Genomic DNA, 21,737 nt, shown 5'->3' with positions numbered 1-21,737 from the left:
GCTGTGGTGTTTTCTACGTTTCGCGTCATCAGTGGGTGTCTCCCAGTCCCTCACTCACTGCGCATACTCCCTGCATCCTCTTCATCTGTACCACGTCGAGGGACTTCAAAGCTTGGATAAAGATGTACAGCGTTGCGGGACGCCGCAGCCTTGTCACTGGGTGAAACGGACTTTCCTGAAAGCACCACAGGCTCAGTACAACATTAACAAGAGAAGAATATAGGCTGCAGTTCAAACAATTGTAGATATGGAGCTGAAGAAATCTATTTCAGACACCGAGCGCGCACTGAGGAGCTACGGAGCCGTGTCAGAGACTGCGTGGACCACCGACAAAGGTGAGCCTCATGAAGGAAGTGTCCTGTAGCGGTGCAAGGTTTCATGAATACGCTCAGGTCTCAGTACCCTGATGTTTCTGTCTTTTGTTTTTTGTTTATTTCATTCACACATTTCACGCCAGGGAATTCCTCAAATGGATGACCACTAGACTTCTAGCGAAGCATACTGTCTCTGACAGCCCTGTAGGCTACAATTAAGTAGCCCAATTTAGTGGGCTATGCATTAGCCTACAATGAATGCACAGCCTAAATTACCAAAGAATTTAACATCTTTGCAATAGTAATTAACATGAAACATGTCTGATGATGCAACTGGACATTTACAGAAGAAAGCTGTGAAATAATCAACACTTAGATTCATTTGAAAAGGAACTAAAGCTGGCTGTCTGTGCAGACTCCAAAGTTACTGCACCTGAAGGCATGTCAAGTTGAAAGTGTATGTGTGTGTGTGTGTGTGTGTGTGTGTGTGTGTGTGTGTGTGTGTGTGTGTGTGTGTGTGTGTGTGTGTGTGTGTGTGTGTGTGTGTGTGTGTGTGTGTGTGTGTGTGTGTGTGTGAAGAAATTTCCAGAGAAGGCATAAAAGCAGTGGATATGCTATTTATAGAAATCTCCGGTCTTTGTGTGCACTCCAAACACTTACATAGCTACACTTAAAACAACTGCCTACCAACAATGATTTCACAGGTGTAGTAGTATTATTTGTGTGCTTCTTAAGTGCAGGTGCAGCGGTGCATTTCCTTATAATAGCTGAATGTTGCAGTCCAACTGCATTGGCTCCCATACAGATGCTGACATCTCCAGGTGTCAAGCCTTTAATGAGCCTACACTAAGACAACTTAAAATCAATTAGGAGTAACACTGAGAAGACTGGTTTACTATTGCGGGTGATTTAAGGAAGCACTGTGCCCACTCCCAGGTGTGTGCGGTGCTTTTAATTAGAAAGTGGTTCATAATACTTTAGATACACTTGGATAAATGTGTGGGCAGGGTTCAGACATTGCTAAGCTGGCTCTCTGCCATTTGTAAAAGTCCAGTAGGGATTTAATGCAGCTTGGCCTGGATTGATAGCACACGTGGCAGAAACTGAGATGAGCAAGAGGAAAAAAACTCACTGCTGGGAAGTAAAAAAAAGTGATACTTGAATTGTGTCACTATTTACTGTTAGCCCACCACTTTGGATGATGATTCAATAGGAGATGCACACAAACAAATGCCCCCCCTGCGCTGCTCCAGTCTGCTGTGGTGAGTCAGCTCAGTCCTCCTCTATGTAAAGGTCTACTGCAGCTAAAGTTACTGCAAAACCACCAATACTCTCCTCTATAATGTTACGAGACACTCCGACTGCAGAGGTAAGCAGTGCTCAATGACACCAAGGGACTACGTTTAAAACAAAAATAAGCGTTAAAAGATGCTCCTGTCTATGCAAGCATTTTTTTCATCTTGTTTAAAAGATCCCACAGTCAGCGCTGTGTTTTCTCTTTGTGTCTCCGTAATACCTTTCTGTGGAGCGTAAATAATTCATGCTGGGAAGTGCATGAAGTCTATGATTTGAACCAGGGACAAGTGACATTTGACACCTAATATGGCACGTCTAAGCTCTCAAATAGCAGACAGTAAAGGGAACGGTAATATACAAGCATTTAATCATAGCATTATCTTATATTACAGCATATCATTTGATGTTTTCTTTGCCTTTTGAACTTCTTGACCCCAGCAGAGACCAACACTAAAGAAATCTTGAATGAATCAGTGGTAGGCTACTAAAGTGTGTAATTTGCTTATCAAACCAATGGACCGTATTTGTGGCTGTAAACAGAGACAATTTGGAAAGCACTTTGGTTCAGAAGGTGCTGTTGTAAAAGCATTATAGAAATAAAGGTTGATTGATTGATTGATTGAATTAAGTTAATAGACAAAATAGATGTCCCCGGGTAGTTGCAGCTGTTACATTATATTTTGTCTACTTTCTTTTTCCTTTTTCTGACAATCATTAATTAAAGGCTTGGTTTATTCCACTGTACTGTTGGCTCTACTGTCCTGAACAGCAGCAGAGATGTGATGAATGGGTTTTGGACGCTTGCAACATTTGCGGCGGTTGTGCCCAAGGCAATTAGTGTTTCCCCAGTCCGCTGCAGTGCTAAGACAGTGGTTTACTTTGGGAGACGATGATGGCAGTCTGTGTCAGTTTATCCATTTACTCACTTCAGTAGTTCCCATCATCACTTTGTTAAACGTCATGTAGTTCTAATAGGGCTATAAATGCACTTGTCTCTGAGCATCATCTCCTTCTGCCTCCCTTCACATTAGTCGTGATTGTGAGAAAGGAAAACACATGGCGGCGCCATGTGCCTGAAGCTCCGCTGCGTCTTCAAACTTGAAAACATCACTCGGTTTCACCGGCTGTTGGTTACTGTGTAATGGCACATAAGAGACGCTGAAGTTTTTATTGACTCTTTGAAAGAATATTTATATTGCACATAACATTCTCTCACAAAATCAGATTCTTTACATCTAAAGCTCACTCACATTGGACAGTCAGGGAAAACAATAACCAACTACAGATTGGAGATGTCACAAAGTTAGACATTGGGACTGCAAGCCTAATGTGCAGCGCCAAAGCAACAAACACTGCACTGTGTTTTGACTTTTTTTTATTAGAACCAGAGCCAGCCATAAGTAATCAATTTAGAGTTACAAGTTTGTTCCTACCTAGACCCACCCTTTATAGATCTCACTCAATGTAGACCCTGAAGGAAGAGAAATCTCCCTTCTTAGCAAACACCTTGGCTCTTCCAGGCTTCCCCTTATTTGTAGATGATTTAATCTATAAACTGGGCCATAATAGTCCATGCAATGGTAGCAGCCAGACGTCAGTGGTCAAACTACTACAATGGATTGAGTGTTCATGTCTCCAGGTCCCACAGTAAATGAACCTTTCCTGCTTAAAACAACCAGGCTGTCTCTCGCCATTTCATCTACCCTTTCCTCTCAGACCTAGAACTTCCACACATGCAGAGTTTCAAATCCTTTACCACATTTCTTTCTTTAAAAACACTTTTTGACTATATCCCACTCCCTGTCTAACTGGTGTCATCATGAAGAGTTGTCTCTTTGCTATACATTGATCAATTGCCTTTCATATGTGTCTTTCAGGCCACTCCGACGTGTCCATGGCAGAGAGCACCATGTCTCCAGATGAGATCGAGGTGGAGATGGCTCGTATCCAGCGCCTGAGGGAGGTTTTAGTGCGGCGGGAGTCTGAACTGCGCTTCATGTGAGTCCACTATATCAGGCCAATTATCAGTAATTATTCAAATAGCCAGCGGTGTCCAAGCCTTTCCTGCTATGACGCATTTGGCGATAACTGCTGGCCAATCTCCCCAAAAATGCCACTTTATTTACAGATTATTTAGAAGCTATAAATAGAAGCAGAGTGAGTCATCGCTCAGCTGAACTTGTCTGCACCCTGTCAGCGATGATGGCAAAGTTTCCTCGTCAAATATCGAGACTTAGACGAGAAACATGCAGTTACCTCTTGTACTGCATGTGTTACATCAGGGGTAACATTGACTTCTAGGAGTGTCATTCCTGATATAGTCATAAAGATCCTATAATTTATTTACTTGTGACACAAAGTAAGTGATATTTCCTCCCTATTACTGTTTTACAGGGATTCTTCTGTTCTCCTCACAATATTTTAGCATGCAAGATTTTATATTTCAGATGTTGCTTGGTTTTACTATCTTTTTCTTCTTGGTCAGGAAATCACATGTCTGTTAAGAATTCCCCATGGGGACCGATGAAGAAATTCAGATTTAGCTGTCATCCAGGTTTAGACAAAGTATAGTCATATATGTAGTATATGTGATATATAGTATGTTCCTTGGCCCTACTGTAGACCCGAAAAATATCTTTTCATTGTTGTTGTCTGACAATACACAAAGCAATGACAGTGTGAAAGTCAAATCTGATGCATTGAAATTCACAAATGCATCCTCCAGCCTAGAAAACTGAGTCCACACTCAAAGACCTGGCTTAGTTCTATTCAAACAATTGCCTTATTTATAACTCATTTATAACTTAAACTGTGGTGTGCTTGACATAGTGGACACCCCCAAAGAAAGAAAACTTGATAAGTCGTAATTTGGGGGGGCATATAAATGTGAATACGTACATAAGTGTTTATAGACCTCCTAGAAAGTCTTCACATTTTACTGTACAAAAGTGGTATGTGTTTAGACCTGGCTGAGTCCCGATTTGTTCCCCTTTTCCTCCGTTATTGCTCCTTTTAGTCGGCCGTAAACAACCCTTTAAAAGACAAGCATCGTTGGTTCTTGATGTGAAAGGTAACAGTGTAAATATGCACAGACAAAACCCCTCTGGAGCCTGTGATAGCTGCGAGCTGATAATGTTAGTTCGCACGCCCACGTCAGAGGCATCATTATCTGTTGTGCTGCTGTCTCGCTCGGTGTGAGATTTAAGACTGCTTTGATGAGCAGCTCATGGGGTGTCAGGGAGCTGAAGCGACAGGCGCAGGCAGCATTTGGAGCAGAACAGCAAGAAGGGGGGAAAAAAACAAAAAACAAAAAAAACAGTAGTGTGAGGCGGTGAGGAGGGGTCATGGAGGGAGGAGGCTGTGGATGAGTCATCGGGGCTGATCTATCACGGGTTGAATTAACGCTGGGCTCGCTGTCACTTCTCTGCAGAGGGAGAGGAGTGAGGAGGAAGAAGGGAGGGAATAAGAGGGGAGAGAGAGGTGGGTGTGGGGGGAGAGAGTAAAAGAGCTAGGGGTTACATGTCAGGGCTGCGGGCCGATCGCAGAGGCTAGGACAGTTTGATTTACAGTGTGTGTTTTGCCCGAGGCAGCCAGGGCTTGATGGCCAGGGCAGCACCTCTGCACCTCCGAAATTGGACCAAGACGGATGAAATATTGATCCATCGCTTAAGAATAAACTCATATGCATTGATTTAGGTTTGTTGTCACGGCACAACATGTTTGTCATCTGGATCTACCAGAGCGGAGGTGACTGTGGTTGTTAGAGAAGATTAAAAGATCTGATTTAGATGTAGGATGTATTGGAACTAAAGGAATTATTTTTGTTGGACAGTAATCTAAACTATTCAGGCAGGGTAAATAAGTACAGCACTGAAGTCTCAAAAGTAGGAGTTAGTGATTTTGTATCTGATAGTTTTTGTATTGCTTTTAAAGATATCTGCTGAGAGTTCATGTCTCATTATGATTAGTTAAATCAGTGGATTGGGAAAAGTAGAAAAACCTTGAATCACAATACAATCATTTCAGATACCAAATTCACCCCCCCCCCCCTTAAAGCACTCCAAATTATAATATGGCTCCAGACTTTTTCTCTTAGCTGTACTTTGACCTTTCCTTACTTTTTAAATGCTTTTAGCGTAACTTAAACCACCCCCGCTTCCAAAAGTCACAGATCCAAGATCCAACATCACTTTGCCAATGTTCTGCTCCAACGTGGGATGAAGTCGTGCCACAGCAATTTGCAATTCGTTCATAGATCTAGTGCCATTTCTTTGGTCATTTTTCTGGTCAATTGTGTGGGCAAGCCTCTGGTCTTCACAAATCCGATAACATCAGGACTGGAATAAGCTAATAGTATTTTCCGTTCTTTGATTCGATTGAGGCCTTTGTTGAATTGCACGCTCTGATTTCTAGGATGGACGACATTCAGCTCTGCAAAGACATCATGAGTTTGAAGCAGGAGCTGAGGCAGATCGTCACTGTACCGGGTAAGTGCGGTGTCCACGTAACGCACACACACAGGTACAAGCCTTTTTAGGAAGAGAAAAGGGGAGGGAGTCGTCCTTCAGAACTGCCCTGTGCTTATAGGCAAGACTAAAAATAGACATTTGGCCTCTGTCTGAGTCTCACTCCGTAAACTCTGCTGCAGTTGTACAGATTTATAGAGACTGTTGCTCTGGACCACATACGCCACCGAGGCCTATTCCTGGTTAGGTCTTGATTTATGTGCTATAGATTTCCCGTACATAAGAAAATTAACCAAAATATGAATGGATCCCTGTTTGAAGGCAGATATCATTTGTTATTGGAAAAAAAGCTGAATTGTTGTAGGGGTTGTTGCTCGTGTGGCCGCTGTCATTTCATGAAACGAGGCAACGTCACATTCATCACATAGCAACACTCTCAGTCATCCCGCCCCCTCTCCCCCCGTTACATATATGTTTGCCCTGTGCAGGAGGTGGAGGGAGTTATGGTCAGGGACATGTGAGCTGTTTTGGAAATGAGCTATGGGCTTTATTTAGCTTCAGACAGAAAGAGATCTGTATTATCATTGTGCGCCTCATTTATGTAACTCAGGTGACTGCATTTTAATTAATTGAACATTTGCTGAAAGTAAGAAAGCAGCTTTTATATAATACGAGAGGCCTTTCTCAATTAGTCAGGTTTAAGTTTAAATGTGTTGACTTTCCATTTGTTTTTCCATGTTTTTCCATGTTCAATTCCAACAACTGAGGAGAACATCTATTTCTTGCACGCTCCACTGCAGCGCTTCTGTATAAATAACAGGAAGAGCCATTATGATAAGGAGTATTAAGCATCTATTTCAATTACATTTTTAATTAACTGCTTGAAGCTACACTTTGTGTTAATAGTGTCTTCCTTTCATCCTTTGATTAAATACATTATGGCATTAAATGTCCTATACTATCATAATCAGGATTTTAAAATACTTTTAAGCATTTAAGCGTTGGCATTTTAAACCTTATAACAGGGGTTTCCAAACTTTTCAGGCCGTGACCCCTTAAGTCCCTCGGGACCCCCTTCTGTGAAATGTAATAAGTATTTATAGTAATTTACGGTGCGAAACATTTAAAATCTGGTTTAATCATGTTAGTTTGGATACTGTATTTTAATATTTGTCTCAATTTCACTATATCATACTATTCCGAAGTCATCTTGCGAACCCCCAGGGGGTCCCGACCCCCACTTTGGGAAGCACTGCCTTATAATGCATGTGAGGAAACAAGTAAATGTAACTGAGCCATACATTCTGAGGATAAACCTCTGGGGCACAGAAGGGTCTGAAGCAGGTATAAAAATGTCACTGTACGATATCAGCAAGTTATAGTGGAGGCAATTTGAACACTGACATGGCCGTTGTTCAATGTGTCTTAAGTGTTGTGGAGACAAGTAAAAGTTTGTTGACATCAGTTTGTTGACTTCAAGCTCAGAATCAACAAAGTTCAGTCAGTGCTACAGTGGTACTATTTTGGAGTCAGGTTCTGGGATTTTGCTGTTTGAGAAAGAGGCCCTTATGTTTTTTGTGAACTGTTCTTTCCCCCATACAATTTGGCAATCATTCTGCTTTCTTATTAGATATCAAGAACATGAATACGTCATATCTGGGGTCGTAGATTGAGTTTTCATTTCATTAAAAAAAATACCAAAGAAGTATGATAATTTGCACCCATAAAAGAGCCAAGTACAAGAATCAACGACATAGTTTTGACCATTTCTAATTTTATTCTCTTTAACTCTGACATTGGATTTAACTGTATATTACCGTACAATACCAAATAGGATGTTCCTGCTCCTCTGACATTGAGATTTATGCAGGACAACCTTTGTAACTAGACTGTCCTGGGCCCCTGGGGGAAGCACTGTGCTGCTCCATTTATTTCTGTGGGAAGAAAAAAAGCTGACATTGCAGATATTTTACTGTAGTGGTCCAAATACACCAAATCATAAACTATTTTTTCCATTGTGAAGGGAAGGAAAGCGACAGGATTATGCTGATACTACGAGCTCATTGTCACTCACATAATGAAGTCAGTGGCTTAGATGCTATGAATTAAACATGAAGCAGGAATTAAAAGATGTGTTTAAAATGTTTAACTTAAGGTGTTGATCCTGATGCCACATTTTTCATCTGGAACAGTGTGTACAGAGAGCGTGCAAGGCAGCTTCCGACAGTAGCTATTAATTGCCTGCACTGCACTTCACAAGAGCAAAATGTACCTTGTGAAATCTTTCTCTTATTTCAAAACTGATGTAGTCTTTTGTTTTGTACATTATTAGGGGTTGCAAAAATATGTCATCAATATTAGTTGACACAATATTATTGCAATATTGTCCAGTTATCGAATATCACATTTTCCCCCTCATATTATGCAGCCCTATTCGTTACTACTTCCTGTTGTCCTCATGTCCATCAGAGAAAGACAAGAATAAGAAGCACCGTTTGCGAGAAGAGGAGCTGATCCTGAAGATCCATAAACTGGTCCAGAAGAGGGACTTCCTGGTGGACGACGCGGAGGTGGAGAGACTAAGGTACATTAAGGGACATGTGTCTTTTCTGGCGAGTGAGAGGACCTCATTAGAACATGGTGGGTTTGTGACTGTGATGGAGACAGGGGGGCGAGGATGTGTGATGGATAGGATCTACTTTGTTCTCCTCTGCTCCTGCTGATAATCGAACATACAGCGTGACTCACACATGCACCACATGGTAGAGATGATAAAAGTGGAAGATGCTAAAGAGAAATCTGCGTTTCTAAGCAACTGCAGTCACTGTCTCTAATAGCGGTCATGGTCAAAGTACACCATATGTAAAGTGAAAAACTTTAACATCAGGTCTTAGATTAAATTAGATTTGTATTTGCACCTATAATATTTAAAATACATGAGGTCCTACAAAACCACCTCCCCAAAATCCCATTAAATGACATAGACAAGCAAGACAATGGTTACAATGACACATCAAGCATTTAAACATATCAACTGATTTACAGATCATTATTTTCAGCTCTCTTTTGAAAGAGTTCAGAGTAGGTATGGTCTTTAGAGCGGGGGCTAAATGAATCTGTATTTGAGTATTGTTTGATTGGCCGTAGCTCTACAAAAGGGAAGATACAAGTCTTTGCAGCGCCTGGTGGAGTAGGCATGAACATCTGAAGAATACATAAAGTTGTTAAAATTTGGCATATTCACATACTTATACATAAAAAATATTTATGCAATAGATGTTAACATTAAATATTGTCACAATGTTATAATATAATTTATGAAAAGAGGAGCAGAATTCTTTAGAATTTCTTTTGTATTAATAAAATCTTATTTAGATATGTTTGGCATGTTGCACCCCAAACCATTTTACAGTATGTATTGTGCGGATAAATAAACTATAATATGTTATCATACATGAAGTATCAATTAAAGAGCGAACTCTACTCATACCAACAGATTATTTTCCTAGAAACATGTTAAATATGATATTTCCAGGTTAGCTTTTGGTCGACAATGACACCTTAAGTTTTGGTTTGATTCACTTTGCTAATTTTGAAATACCTCTACGTCCTTTTGATAATCTCCTTTGTTTTTTGAGCTAAAAATCATGAAGAAATTTTTGGGAATATTAAGAGTTGATTTACTTAAAACCATTTAGAAATGTTTTGTTATTCTCCGTTTGCTTCTCTTATCAATGTGTCAAAGTTAGAGTGAGATAATAGAAGACATGTATCGTCAAACATGAGCAGCATAACATTTCTACAAATCTCTTAAATCACTGATATAGATTAAGAATAAAAAGGGACCCAAAATGGACCCCTGTGGCACCCTGCATAATTCACCTTATTCCGCCCCGCTAACTTCTGCCTCCTTTTTGCTTTGTCTTGGCACTTCTGTTGTATTGACACTTCCGGTCGAGCGCGAAGCCCATTCATTTAAACAGAGAACGAGGGAAAATGTTTTCCGGTACAAAACATGTCAAATCTGGTTTGATAATGTTAGTTAAATTAAGCCAAACATCAAGCCAAAATATGCAATCAAAAATACATCAGATTTTATGTCAGAAATGAAAAAAAAAGGCTCATAATCATCTTGCGACCCCCACTTTGGGAACCAACATAAGAAATGCGTAATAATTATATTTTTCTTTAGTTCCTCCCTTGCTGATCAGGAGAGAGGGGAGAGGGCGCTCTCGCTCTCCTCACTTTGCAATCTTACAGACTATCGCTTTAAGTAATTGTATGTCGTCTCTTCAGGGAGCGAGAGGAGGACAAAGAGATGGCAGACTTTCTCAGACTGAAGCTGATGCCTTTGGAGAACAATCTCAAAGCTGCACAGAGTATGTAAACATGTATTACACGATCTAGCTCTACCTGTATACTTGTGCTCACCTTTTTGCTGTTCTTCAATCATAAGATCCCACGAAGCCCAAGAGATTTGTCCCAGAGCCACCACCGAACAAACCGTCCATCACAAAGTCAGGAGTGGCCATTATCAAGGACTGCTGTGGAGCAACGCAGTGTGCCATCATGTAACTTAAGGGTCTGCTCCTGTGACTCAGACAACAGCAGCCTCCTATTCACTGAACAAGACCTGCAGTGTGTACATGCTTCATTCAGCCACAGCCTAGACGTGGTACAAAGCATTCTTAATTTCTAATATCACATAATTGAGGCCCACCACAAACTATATACAGTAATTACTGGCAACTAATACAAGCACAAGCTTATCTGACTAATTTCACAGTGCATTAATTCACTACCAGAATATGGGTTATCATTGAGAGTCAGAATTTGTTTTGGGGGCGTCTTGTTAAAAAGAATCATGACTATAATTATTAAAAAGGTGTTGAGTTTTTGAATTTACTTTTGTAGCAGGACTAAAGATTTTTCATCACCCAGACAAAGGAATACAATGCAAAGAACCATTTGACTGATTCGCACACTACATTACAATTATTAACAATGCATTTTAACTTTACTAATGCAATCAAAACCAGACATATTGTTCTTATTAACAGATAATGGATTATGTCCTACAGCACCACAGATAAAGGGGGGATTGGCACTGATTATATATGGAGATTCTACTGATAATGCAGGCGAAAAGCTTCCCGTTCTTGCATTTTTTTAATGATTGAGAAATGAATGCAACTCTTGTAAATACCTACAGTGTATGTACATGTTTGAGTGTATTTAGAAACAGTGACTCCTGTTGTCACTTTCTTCTGATCAGTAGCTTTCTGTCGTAGTGACTTTAAGTGTGATTGTTAATATACATGCAGATAATAAGCTGAAATACCTGTAAATATATGTTTAAATAAAGAGCATCTTTCAAGAAGGGACTGTGTGATTTTGTAAAGCAAAGATAAAACGACAAATGATGCTTGTGACATTTTATTATCAAGTCTTCTTGGTCCCTTTTAACAATGTTCAGCAGTAGTTTCAGTCAGGTGAGTGTTCGAGGTCTGGTTTGCACATCGGTGAAATACAAAAGAAGATCCTTAAGCTTTAAAGACACTGATAATAAATAACTTTGCAATAAACCACAAGAGCAGTGTAAATTGTGAAATGTGGAGAGGTAAACATAATGTGGCTGAATTTACAGAGAATCAAGTTAAGACATGTAACCATAACACATTTTACAAAAATGTGCAATTAACTGAAGCTTTATCGTATTAAGGGGTCATTTATCAAGTCAGGTGTTAAAGGGCGAGTGCAAGGTTGAAAATAGCATATAGCTATTTATCGGCATGTTGCACCTAATTTACCATTTGAAAATTAGTTCATTTCAGTATCAAGGCCCCACATATTTTACCGATGTTCCCAAAGAATGAGTGTAATGAAGTTAGTTGTCACTGTTTTGTTTATAAACTTGTTTTTACCAAATTAGATTTTTTTCATGAGGACTTTACAATTATATCTCAATCTAATAAAAATCCTACTACAAGTTTTTTTATGAAAGGCTCCCAGATTGTCTGTAGAACACGACAGGTGACAATGCATCAAAATAGTCCAATTAAAAAAAAACATCAAACATCAAGATCACCATAGAAGTTGTGAAATCACAAACACTAAATTTAGAGAACTGAGGACAGCACAGAACTGGTTCAATGGTCTTGTGCCATTTTCATCCGCGCTCAAAAATCAGCAGAGTGGATTTTGGTGTTACCTGTGTCATGCTCAACCTCAGCAGCAACATGTAAAATTATGACAAAATAAACTAATGCTCAGGTAAAATCTTCTCCTGAGACGTGAGGTAAAGGGACAGCTCTTTCAGCGCCTTAGCAAATACAAGCCATTGTAAAAGCCAGGCAGATTCCAGAGCACCATAGAGCGTCCTCTATGGGTACAAGGCTGTAGCAGGTCTTAATACCCTACCACACAACCAGCCTATGCCCTCTGCAACCCTCCAACCACCATCACCTTTGTATTAAGTAAAAACAGAACCACAAGGGCTCTCTGCTGCTTTTGACTGATCATCGAACAATGCATCTTTCAGCAGCTAGGTTTGTTCAAACTTCGAGCATACAGCCACAAAGTTGTCTCTCCTAGAACCAAAAACATGTTGGAAATAAAAGACTAGTCTTAACACATCTGCACAAATTGGGCCGACACTATGCATAAGCTCTGTTATGCACACCAGGTATAATTCACACCACTACTCCAGTGACGTGCCAATACTGAAGACTGCAGCAAATTGTGAGCATACAGACCTTTCAGGAGACATTGGGTCAGACATTAATTACAAGGTCTAAAAGCATTAGTTTTAAAGACGCTTCTCACCATTATATCTCATGAGTTTTCTTTTCAGGATAGTCATGAGCATTGGGTGCTTATGATTGACAACTCTTTGAGGTACACCAAGAAAATTCTTCCAAAAGCAACTATCACTACTCACATATTATAATATAAAAGTGTCTCACAGAGGCTTCAAAGAGACAAAAGACAATATAGTTTAAAGAGAAAAGTAATTCTTAACACTATTACCAAATGTTTTCCTAAAACAGATGCCTTTGGCCTGGTGCCACCGAAAAATCTGAGTTTACCTCAAAAAAGGAACTGTGAAAACAGGTTGACTCAACTTAGTTTTGTTAAGAGATACCAAAAACGTTAAACAGGTATAACTAGTAATTGTCGTTAGCTATAATTTTAAACTGATAAGGTGGGAAAACACTTTTTACTGTAGGAAAACGATTTGTATTATTCCTCTCTAAACCCACTGACTGATTACAGTGACAACTAACTCATCATGGACTCTACTCCATGTTCTGTTTGAAGCGGTTTTCAACATTGTTTAAAAAGTAAACTTATACAATAGTTGTAGCAAATGAAACATTTGCAGAAAATCTGCAGAAAAATGAACAAACAGCAGAATTTAACAGAGTCAAAGAGGGACCACAGAGGGCACTGCCAGTACCTTCTGGACACTTGATTGTAGCTTTTAATTCAGCCGGCTCTTCTGTCAAGAGTTATACCTTTGTAGACCTGTACATTGTTGCTCTGCCTGGGAGAACTCAGACACCTGCAGTGAACGAGAAATTGGCGGCGAGCTTGAACTTGCTGCGGGCCACTCTTCTAGGACTGTTCAAAGTCTTCGAGGGCGGAACATCTGTGTCTTTGTGTAGTTGCTCAGGGCGACTTGCTGCATCAGCCTCACTGGCATCTGTAAAACAAACTTATCATCAAACAAAAAATAAAAAGAATGTCACGCATTAAATATAAGTAACACGTATAATAGTATTAAGTTATTTAAGTTCAACTGGCAATTCACTCCTGAACGAAGGTTGGGTTGCAAGTAAAATATGAACTAAAACATCACCATCTTTGTTTCTTTGTGATACATTTAGAGATATGGGCTGCGTTAGAGTAGAGAGGGGCTGTTCTGTCCCGAGTGAGGGAAGCACATCTGATATCCAAAGAGCTTTAATGTAAGTGTAGAGGAAGGAATTGGAATGAGGGCGTTGGGCCGGCTTGGAAAAGACTCAAATATGACACACACACAGCGGCTCTCACCTGATGAGGGTGGCTTCTGCTCAAAATGAATTAAATCAGACTGAAGAATGGGATCAGGGTGCAGCTGAGGGGAGGGGAGGCAGGATGGGACAGGTCCACACAGGAGGTCCACAGGAGAGGCCATATACAGCAGCTCAGACTCAGACGCAACAGCGCCACCTGTGGTGATCGAAACTTTATTTGGCAGTTTAGACAAAGCGAATCCTTTGAAACAAATGTTTGTAATTTAAGGCTCTAATACCTGAACTATAAGAATCTGAATTCACACTGCTGACTGGACTTTCTCTTGGACTAGGATCAGTGATGTCACTGGGCTGTGGGCTGTTGGGGACTGAAGAGTTTGCTCTTGCTGCACAGAAAAAACGAATTTCATGCAGTTGTATTCTGACAAAGCCAAAGTACCTGCAGATTGAGATAAATTGAGTTGAAAGAGTCACCTTTATCTTTCATATCGTTTTTTAAAACAATTATCCTCTTGTTGGTATGACCTTTGATCCAGACCACCTGATGGAGAGACAAATCTTTAATCTTTATTTCCTCCATTTTAATTTTATTCTCAACACTCTACCTGTGGGATAGCACTAAGAAGTTCATCAATGCTGTTGAAACCGAATGAACGTGGGTCAAGGACGCAACCTGTGAATTTGTGATAAGCCCCGGGGAACTCTGTCAGGAAGATCTGGTTGTAATGGTAAGTGTGGAGCAGGGCGCGGACATTACGAGCAATCTGGTAAAGCCTGGTGAGCCTCACTCTCTCCTCACGTGTAGAATCGCTGTCTGCACTTTCTTCATAGTACAGCTGTTCACAAAACAGAAATCAAACAGATGTCAGAGAAATCCAGTATCTCAGATCTCGAATATATTGGTGACAATAACCGAAAGATATGGACCTCAACAAGATAGGGCTGGCTTTTCAAGAGCTCACTGAGAGAGAGGAAACCATATTCACATGGGTTGAGAGGGATGGCATAAACATTTGTGTAGAGACAGCTGAGTTCATCCACTCTCAGGCCCCTGGCTACATGCTCCTCTTCCTGGGACATGAGCAGAGCCAGGAGTTGAAACGTTAGTGAACGTAAGGACTTTCTATTGATCAGTTGCACCTCACGACCCTCTGCACCATCCACCACCTGCAAAAAAAAGTTTTAACAAAGGTTTAACAAAAAGCAAGGCTCCAACTGCTGCTGTTGGATGTCTTTACCTTTACAACATGGCAGAGCTTTGCAAGCAGAGCTGGGAGGGAGCTGGCATCATAGTCCTGCAAACGGAGCCCATAGCCAAAGGTCCTGCTGTACTCAGTCAGCAGTTCGCTCACAGGGAGGCTGGAACTTCTTTGGGCTCGAAGCAGCTTGACAAGCTGCGCAGCAAGAGCCTTGATTCGCTCCACTTGAGTCAGAGTCAGCACTTTCTCCTCTCCACACTCCAGCACCTGAACAACAAAAGGAATCAAAAGTACTTACTCTTCAGAGTTTCATAAGATCATGTAAGCCTAGAAATGTGACCGACCATGAGTATGTCCGGGATTGCTTCAAAGAGATCCATGAGTTTTGTGAAACCATAGTAGCTGAGCTTGCACTGGCGTCCAAAGTGGTGGTGGTACGTGGGGATGAATTTACTGAAGAGCATCCTGCTGTGAGGCTGGTGTCGCAACAGATCCACCACCTCCTTCCCAAACTGCTTAGTGCGGTCCACCTCTTCAGAGGTGCGCTCTACAACACAGCAATTAAGTTAAGTAATGAAAGTGCAATGCTTTAGGGAACTACTGTCTGCAGTTGTGGCACCTCTTTTGGGAACAGAGATGATGGTGTCCGTGTCCTGGTGTGTAATGGTGATGGTTGTGTCTGGAATCTCTTTCAGGAGGTCCATCAACTCACATACACCATAGTCTATGACCTGCCAGTCTCTGGAGAAGCACCTAGGACAACATGACATACTTTGAGAAACCCACTTCATGAATGAACCAAGAAAAGAATCATTAATTAAATCAGACCAATGGTATGCTTGCATGAAGTCCTTGATAGCCACTTGTTTGCTAGCTTGAAATTTGAGCAATTTGAGCAAGTCCTGGGTGAAGCGTTTCACTTGAGCACGATGGGTTAAAGTCAGCATTCTCTTTGTCCCCATGCCCAATATCTAAGAGAAAAAAATATGATGAAAATGGAACCCACAGGGACTCAAGTTCTCAAACATTGTTATATTATAATATTTGTGAAATATTTCACAAATTTACCTGTAGCACATGAGGTACAGCCTCAAGCAGCTCAAACAATTTGGAGTAGCCGTAATCAGAGACACGACATTGTTTTGCAAAGTGATGGTGGTACAACGGGATGAACTTGCTGATGGGCATAATGCAGGACGGCTGACTCTTTAAAAGGTCAATGATCTCACGGCTGAACTGAATGAGCTGAGGGTTCCCCACTGGACTCTTGCAGCGCTGTATCCAGGGCTCTGCAGGAAACGGTCATTTAAAAAGACAGAATGTGCTGCTATGGGGTAAATTCCAAAATACAGTTCATACCACTATTGGGTGCTGGAGGTTTATTGTGGATCCACTTGATGATTTTGAAGCCATTCTGAGCCGTGACTATTGTTATACTGGGAAGACAGGTTATAACGTGCTCCAATGGAGCGCCTCCCTCTAGTGTCTCATTTCCCAATTGCAGGGGACTGAATTTTGCAGCATAACAGTCTGTAAAACTACAAGAAACAGCAGTATGAACACTTTTTCTTTTCCAAACACATTGTAAAGAGACCCTCTTACCTGAGCAATGGAAGCGTTCCCCCATGTGACTGTAACAAAATGTTGACATCAGAGGCCAAAGCGTTCACTGACATCACAACAAACGGAATATTGTAGGCATCTGGATCAAAGTCTGCCTCGCTACAAATTGAAACATTGGACAATTTGAGTATAAGAATTATTATACAATAGATATATACACAATAAAAAAGTGAGAGCAAGGCTAACCTGAAGTCTTGTTCTGCAAAGTGCTGCCTGCAGATGGGCTCGTGGTACTCCAGCTCTTCAAACACCACAGGGCTGCTGCTTGCAGACGACGATCCTTCCCGAGACTGAGAAGACCCCAGCGGGCTCTGTCGGATTTGGCTGTTGTGTAAAAGACAAACGAGCCGCGAGCCTCCCTGTTCACGGACTGCTACAACTTCGGGAAGTCTGTACAGATCACCGAGCACCAGCTTTCGAGAATATCTGAGGAGATGGAAGTGTTTTTTGTGTGAGCCTTTGATCACAGGACACATGTGTGCGACGTATAGTGTGGGGAAAAAAACATTACTTTTTCTCAAAAATGTCTGTAAATTTGAAGAGAGGAAGGCAATTTGCAGGGGCGTCCTGAAGTATACTTATGATCTCAGTGCTGAAAAAGAAAAGCAACATCATTACATTTAGCCAAAGCTGCATTCGACGCGGCTTAGCTGTTACAGTCACTGTATTTTTACCTGAAAATGGCCAAGGATTTGTTGCTGCCTCCGGTGACTAATGAGACATGAATTCGCTTGCCTCCAATTTTATACCGATGCACTCCACTTACTGCACTTATGGCATGCTGTAAAGACACCATTTGAACTATGGCTTTCAGCTGATAGTCTGTGTGGGGGCTCAGCTCCACTGATTTCACCTGAAATACAAAGCTTGTTGTACTTACTCAGATATAGAAGGACATTTATAATGGAGGTGAAGTCTGATCAGTAAGCACAAACCTGTCCATATTTGGAGAATGTGTCATGAAGAGTTTGCTGGAGATCCTTGCGTGACATCCTGTAATCTAGGTTTCCCACCTGAATCTCCGCTCCATCGGAAAAAGGTTCAGAAGGACTACGGGAGGGAGCAAGCAAGGGTGAGGAGCGGCTTGACAAGCAGGGTGAGGCACTCCTTTTGATAAAAAGAAGGTGTGTTAAAAATAAGTGCTATATTTTGTACTTTAAATACTACAAATTATACAGTCACCTTGAAGACCATGAGCCCTGGGAGAGGACAAGGGGACTGAAGCTCCCTTGCAGGTCGAGTTTGCTGAAAGCAGAGGGTGTGCTGATCTGAAACTCTCCCATGACCCTCTCTCCCATAACCCTCTCTCCTTCTACAGGGGACTCATTTGTGCTTCTTGAACTTGAACAATCTCTGCAAAACAGTACATCAAGCTAGCTGTTATTAACCACAAGCTGTATATCCAATAAGTCATGTCATACCTCCTGAACACAGACTCTTCAGCGGGACTAGACTTGGAGACGTCATCCTGGCTTCCTAGATCATTACTGCGAGAAAAAGTGGCACGTCCTTTGTCCAGAAAGAGTTTAGGCTCTTCACTGCTCATCTCCTAAGTCAGACAGAAACACTCCGTGTTAGTTATTCTTGAAGAATAACGCACAGATACGTTTGTGTAACTGTAGATTCTATGAGGGTATAATGACACATGCAACATGTAGCAGCTCTACAAATCTTTCCCTTTATACCGTCTGATGGATCGGGAGCTCAGTTTTAAGTATTACTCACATTTGATCATCACACACTCTCAGGTGGCTACATAAGAAAACTACCAAAGTACAGTTTCTTCTGGTAATGCACATGGAAACATAGCACATAACAGAACATGAAAGCATGAAAGTTAGTTTAAGCATTGACACACTGGACAATGAAACACAATGCAATGCACATGCAAGCGCAGGCAGAGAGCAGGCACAGCCACAAGCAGTTAGTTAAAGCAGTAAGACATTTGGCATGAAACTGATTTGCACAGGAGCCTAGACAAGGACAAAGGGCAATGAAGCTGAAGGGGAAGCAGGCACTGACAGGTGTCCTGACCTGAAGGGCTTTGAATGGAGCACCATGAGGAGGCTCACTGCACCCTCTTCTGGGGCTGTAGGGCCGCTCTGGCACAGGGTGGGTGGCTCGGTGAGACCTCCTGGGTGACCTGGCCTTGTCCAAGGGCAGTAGAGGCATGGAGGAAAAGGGTGGGGCAGAGAGAAACCACGGGTTGTGGATTGGGAAAGGCTGGGGCAAAGCCTGAAGAACATGATGGGGGTAAGACTGAAACCTTGGCTCTGGTCTAGCCTCCCCTGTGGGCTGGGGCGAGAAGGACACACTGATGCGATGGCCATACACGTTTTCATTTTCCATACGTTTCTGTGCACGTGCAGCAGCTGCCGCACTGCCAAAACGCAGCACAGCGGTACCATAGGACAGACCAAGCACCTTGCCACCACAGTTGGAAGACAAACGACGGAGTCGGAGTTTCACGGCGCCGAGTTGATTCTTGTCACAGGTGATGGGAAGGTTGTGCACATAGAGGAGGCTGAAAGTTGGCTGAAGAGGGGGAAAAAACGCTTGTCTGGTTGGTGTGATTTACAAAACAATAACAGCAGCAACACTCACTACTGGAACAAAATGACCACTAACAAGCAGGTTTAAGAGTTTTCTGCCATCTAGTTCCTGAAATGAATTTTGTTGCCACATTTAAACAAAACAGATCAGTAACTTTGTCAAAATGCAAGTTTAAAATATCCATTTACTAAAGCATACCTCTGCATTGACCATCCGTGGTGGTAACTCAGCAGTGATCTCTTGAAAGGCAACATGGCGGTTGGCGAGCTGCAGGAGGGCAGGTGAGGCATTGGTACCGTGGACGAGAATCACCTGGAAACCATGGCGATGACGCAGATCACTCAGCTCACTGGCAAAGTTCACATCAGCTGATAAACGAAAACAAGATGTCAGACATATGTCAACATTATGCTTTGGTCAATATCGGTCTGTAAGCTACTCACAAGACACTAATACTACTGTGGCAGGAGCAGCATGGGTCTCAGCAAAGCGACGCAGACTTTGCCGAAGCTTATCATCTGCAGCATTCTTGGCAGTGGCATTGATATGGGCCACTGTGACCTACAAAATATAAAGTTAAAACGTTAAACACAGACACATCAAGAACTATATACAAGTCATTTAGCCAATAGTGCAATTATGTTAATGGAACCTGGCAGTTGTTGAGTTCTTGGATGACAGATTTACTTTCTTTATTGATATCACACACACAGATGAATTCTGCCTCGCGGTGACCCTGAAAAAAACGGCTGCGTATTCTTTCAACCACAGCTGCCGCAGAGCGTCCACTGGGAACACTGCAGTTTTCGATATCCCAGAACACCCCCACAGGAGGGACATTTTCTGGACCACCACTTTCTGGAGAGCCTGCGGAATAGATGATTTGTAATCAGTGGTCTCCTTATACAAAAATATTCACAGACAAATAATACTCAACACTGACCATATTTCTGTGCAATTTTTCCAAGGTTTTTTGATGCCATGAGCATCGTAGTATCAGCAGACGTACCACAGCCGTTACAAATGGGGATGGGAGCGGTTTGTAATTCAGGCACTACACGAGTCTTAAAAAAAAGGGGGGGGGAAATTACATGAAACCTAAGTTTTACCAAGGTTGGGAAAAAAATAATAATAGGCGAGCCATGCGATAAAAAACAAAGCTGGAACTGCAATAAAACATAATACAATTGGCTTATTCATGTCAGTAAAACACAAATAAAATCCTCCAAGCTGATACAATCCCAAAAATTCAGTGAGCTACTACAACCAGTGTATGGAAAAGTACAAACCTTCAGCAAGCACTCCTGGCAGTAGTGAGCCCCCTTCACACAAACCGTGCGCTCTACATTAAGGTGCATAGGATTAGAGCCCAAGTGTGATGAGGTGGTGCTAGTGGATACAGTTGTGGTGCTGTGTTCACTCAGTGCTGTGCTTCTTTGGGCTCTTCTGCAGTCCACACCATATGGGTAGTAGCCCGAAGAAGCCACACAGGAGCCATGCAAAGATGCACATACAGAGGGAAGAGAGGAGACTGGAGGAGCTGAAGAGGAAATTTGGTTCAATTGGCTGGACGACAGAGGCAGCGATGGGTAGGAGTGCAACAACCCTGAACAGCAGGATGCATACGGATGGGATGATACAGGCTGTGAGGTAGCGACAGAAGAGGGTAGGTAGGGTGTGTAACCATGACTGGTCAATGAAGCAGAGCTGGGATTTTGTTTATATTGAACAGATGATGTCCCAGAACGAGGTCCAGAATTGCAAACATTACTGTTCGTACTGGGTGCACCCAAAGAGCTTGCAGCCATGTACAAGGAGAGGGCACCCTCAACGCTGCAGCCAAGGCCAACACCAGCTCCACCACCCAAAGTATTATAGCTCCCTGTGCAAGATTCACAGTATGAGCACATGCTTACTTTGGGGCTAGACCCCTCTTGCAGCTGGGATAGTGGCGGGAGGCCTAACTGTTGTGGATGAGACTCTTGCAGAAGCTGAGGAGGTGGAGGTAAGCAAGGGGGCGGAGGCATGGGGAGAGGGGCGAGAGAGAAGCGCTGAGGTGCCATGTGAGAGGTATTGTGATGCAGAGGAGGAGGAGGGACATCCTTTAGGTCCAACACTGGCTTTCTATCCATGTTACAGCTCTGAAAAATAGAGGCAACAAATCAAAATAGTAATGTCAAAATGCACTCACAAGACACTCGACATTCATCATTGCAAACGACAGTATATTTGTGGTAATGTTGACACAAAAACCACAGGACAATTTGT

General features: G+C 42.0%; 2 protein-coding genes across 4 annotated transcripts; one reads left to right on the top strand and one right to left on the bottom strand.

Moving 5' to 3' along the window:
• Positions 1-60: 60 nt before the first annotated feature.
• On the top strand, positions 61-11,443 carry bmerb1 (bMERB domain containing 1). The gene is made up of 6 exons (XM_079553149.1): positions 61-335; positions 3,488-3,608; positions 6,024-6,097; positions 8,546-8,660; positions 10,373-10,455; positions 10,533-11,443. The coding sequence occupies exons 1-6, from the start codon at positions 248-250 to the stop codon at positions 10,649-10,651; spliced, it is 600 nt and encodes a 199-aa protein (XP_079409275.1). The 5' UTR covers positions 61-247; the 3' UTR covers positions 10,652-11,443.
• A 53-nt stretch (positions 11,444-11,496) lies between these two features.
• Positions 11,497-21,601, bottom strand: marf1 (meiosis regulator and mRNA stability factor 1; the record flags this gene model as incomplete). Of its 3 annotated transcripts, none has more annotated exons than XM_079553103.1 (25): positions 11,497-13,793; positions 14,132-14,305; positions 14,373-14,480; positions 14,569-14,635; positions 14,700-14,930; positions 15,022-15,261; positions 15,333-15,560; positions 15,638-15,840; positions 15,913-16,046; positions 16,122-16,264; positions 16,362-16,582; positions 16,653-16,831; positions 16,896-17,015; positions 17,103-17,342; positions 17,428-17,508; positions 17,591-17,769; positions 17,852-18,023; positions 18,099-18,269; positions 18,338-18,465; positions 18,951-19,451; positions 19,668-19,837; positions 19,913-20,030; positions 20,122-20,336; positions 20,413-20,533; positions 20,759-21,601. In XM_079553103.1, 25 exons carry the CDS (start codon positions 21,599-21,601, stop codon positions 13,633-13,635), a joined length of 5,148 nt encoding a protein of 1,715 aa, XP_079409229.1. In that variant the 3' UTR covers positions 11,497-13,632. The 3 variants fall into 3 exon arrangements, with proteins under 3 accessions (XP_079409229.1, XP_079409230.1, XP_079409231.1); XM_079553104.1 differs by having other exon boundaries at positions 11,497-13,781; XM_079553105.1 differs by having other exon boundaries at positions 14,132-14,290.
• Between the last annotated feature and the right edge of the window lie 136 nt (positions 21,602-21,737).

The sequence above is a fragment of the Gobius niger genome (genome assembly GCF_951799975.1).
Source record: "Gobius niger genome assembly, chromosome: 3".
Lineage (NCBI taxonomy): Eukaryota > Metazoa > Chordata > Actinopteri > Gobiiformes > Gobiidae > Gobius > Gobius niger.
Note: the sequence above shows the minus strand (reverse complement) of the source record. Positions and strands in the feature narration are given on the sequence as shown.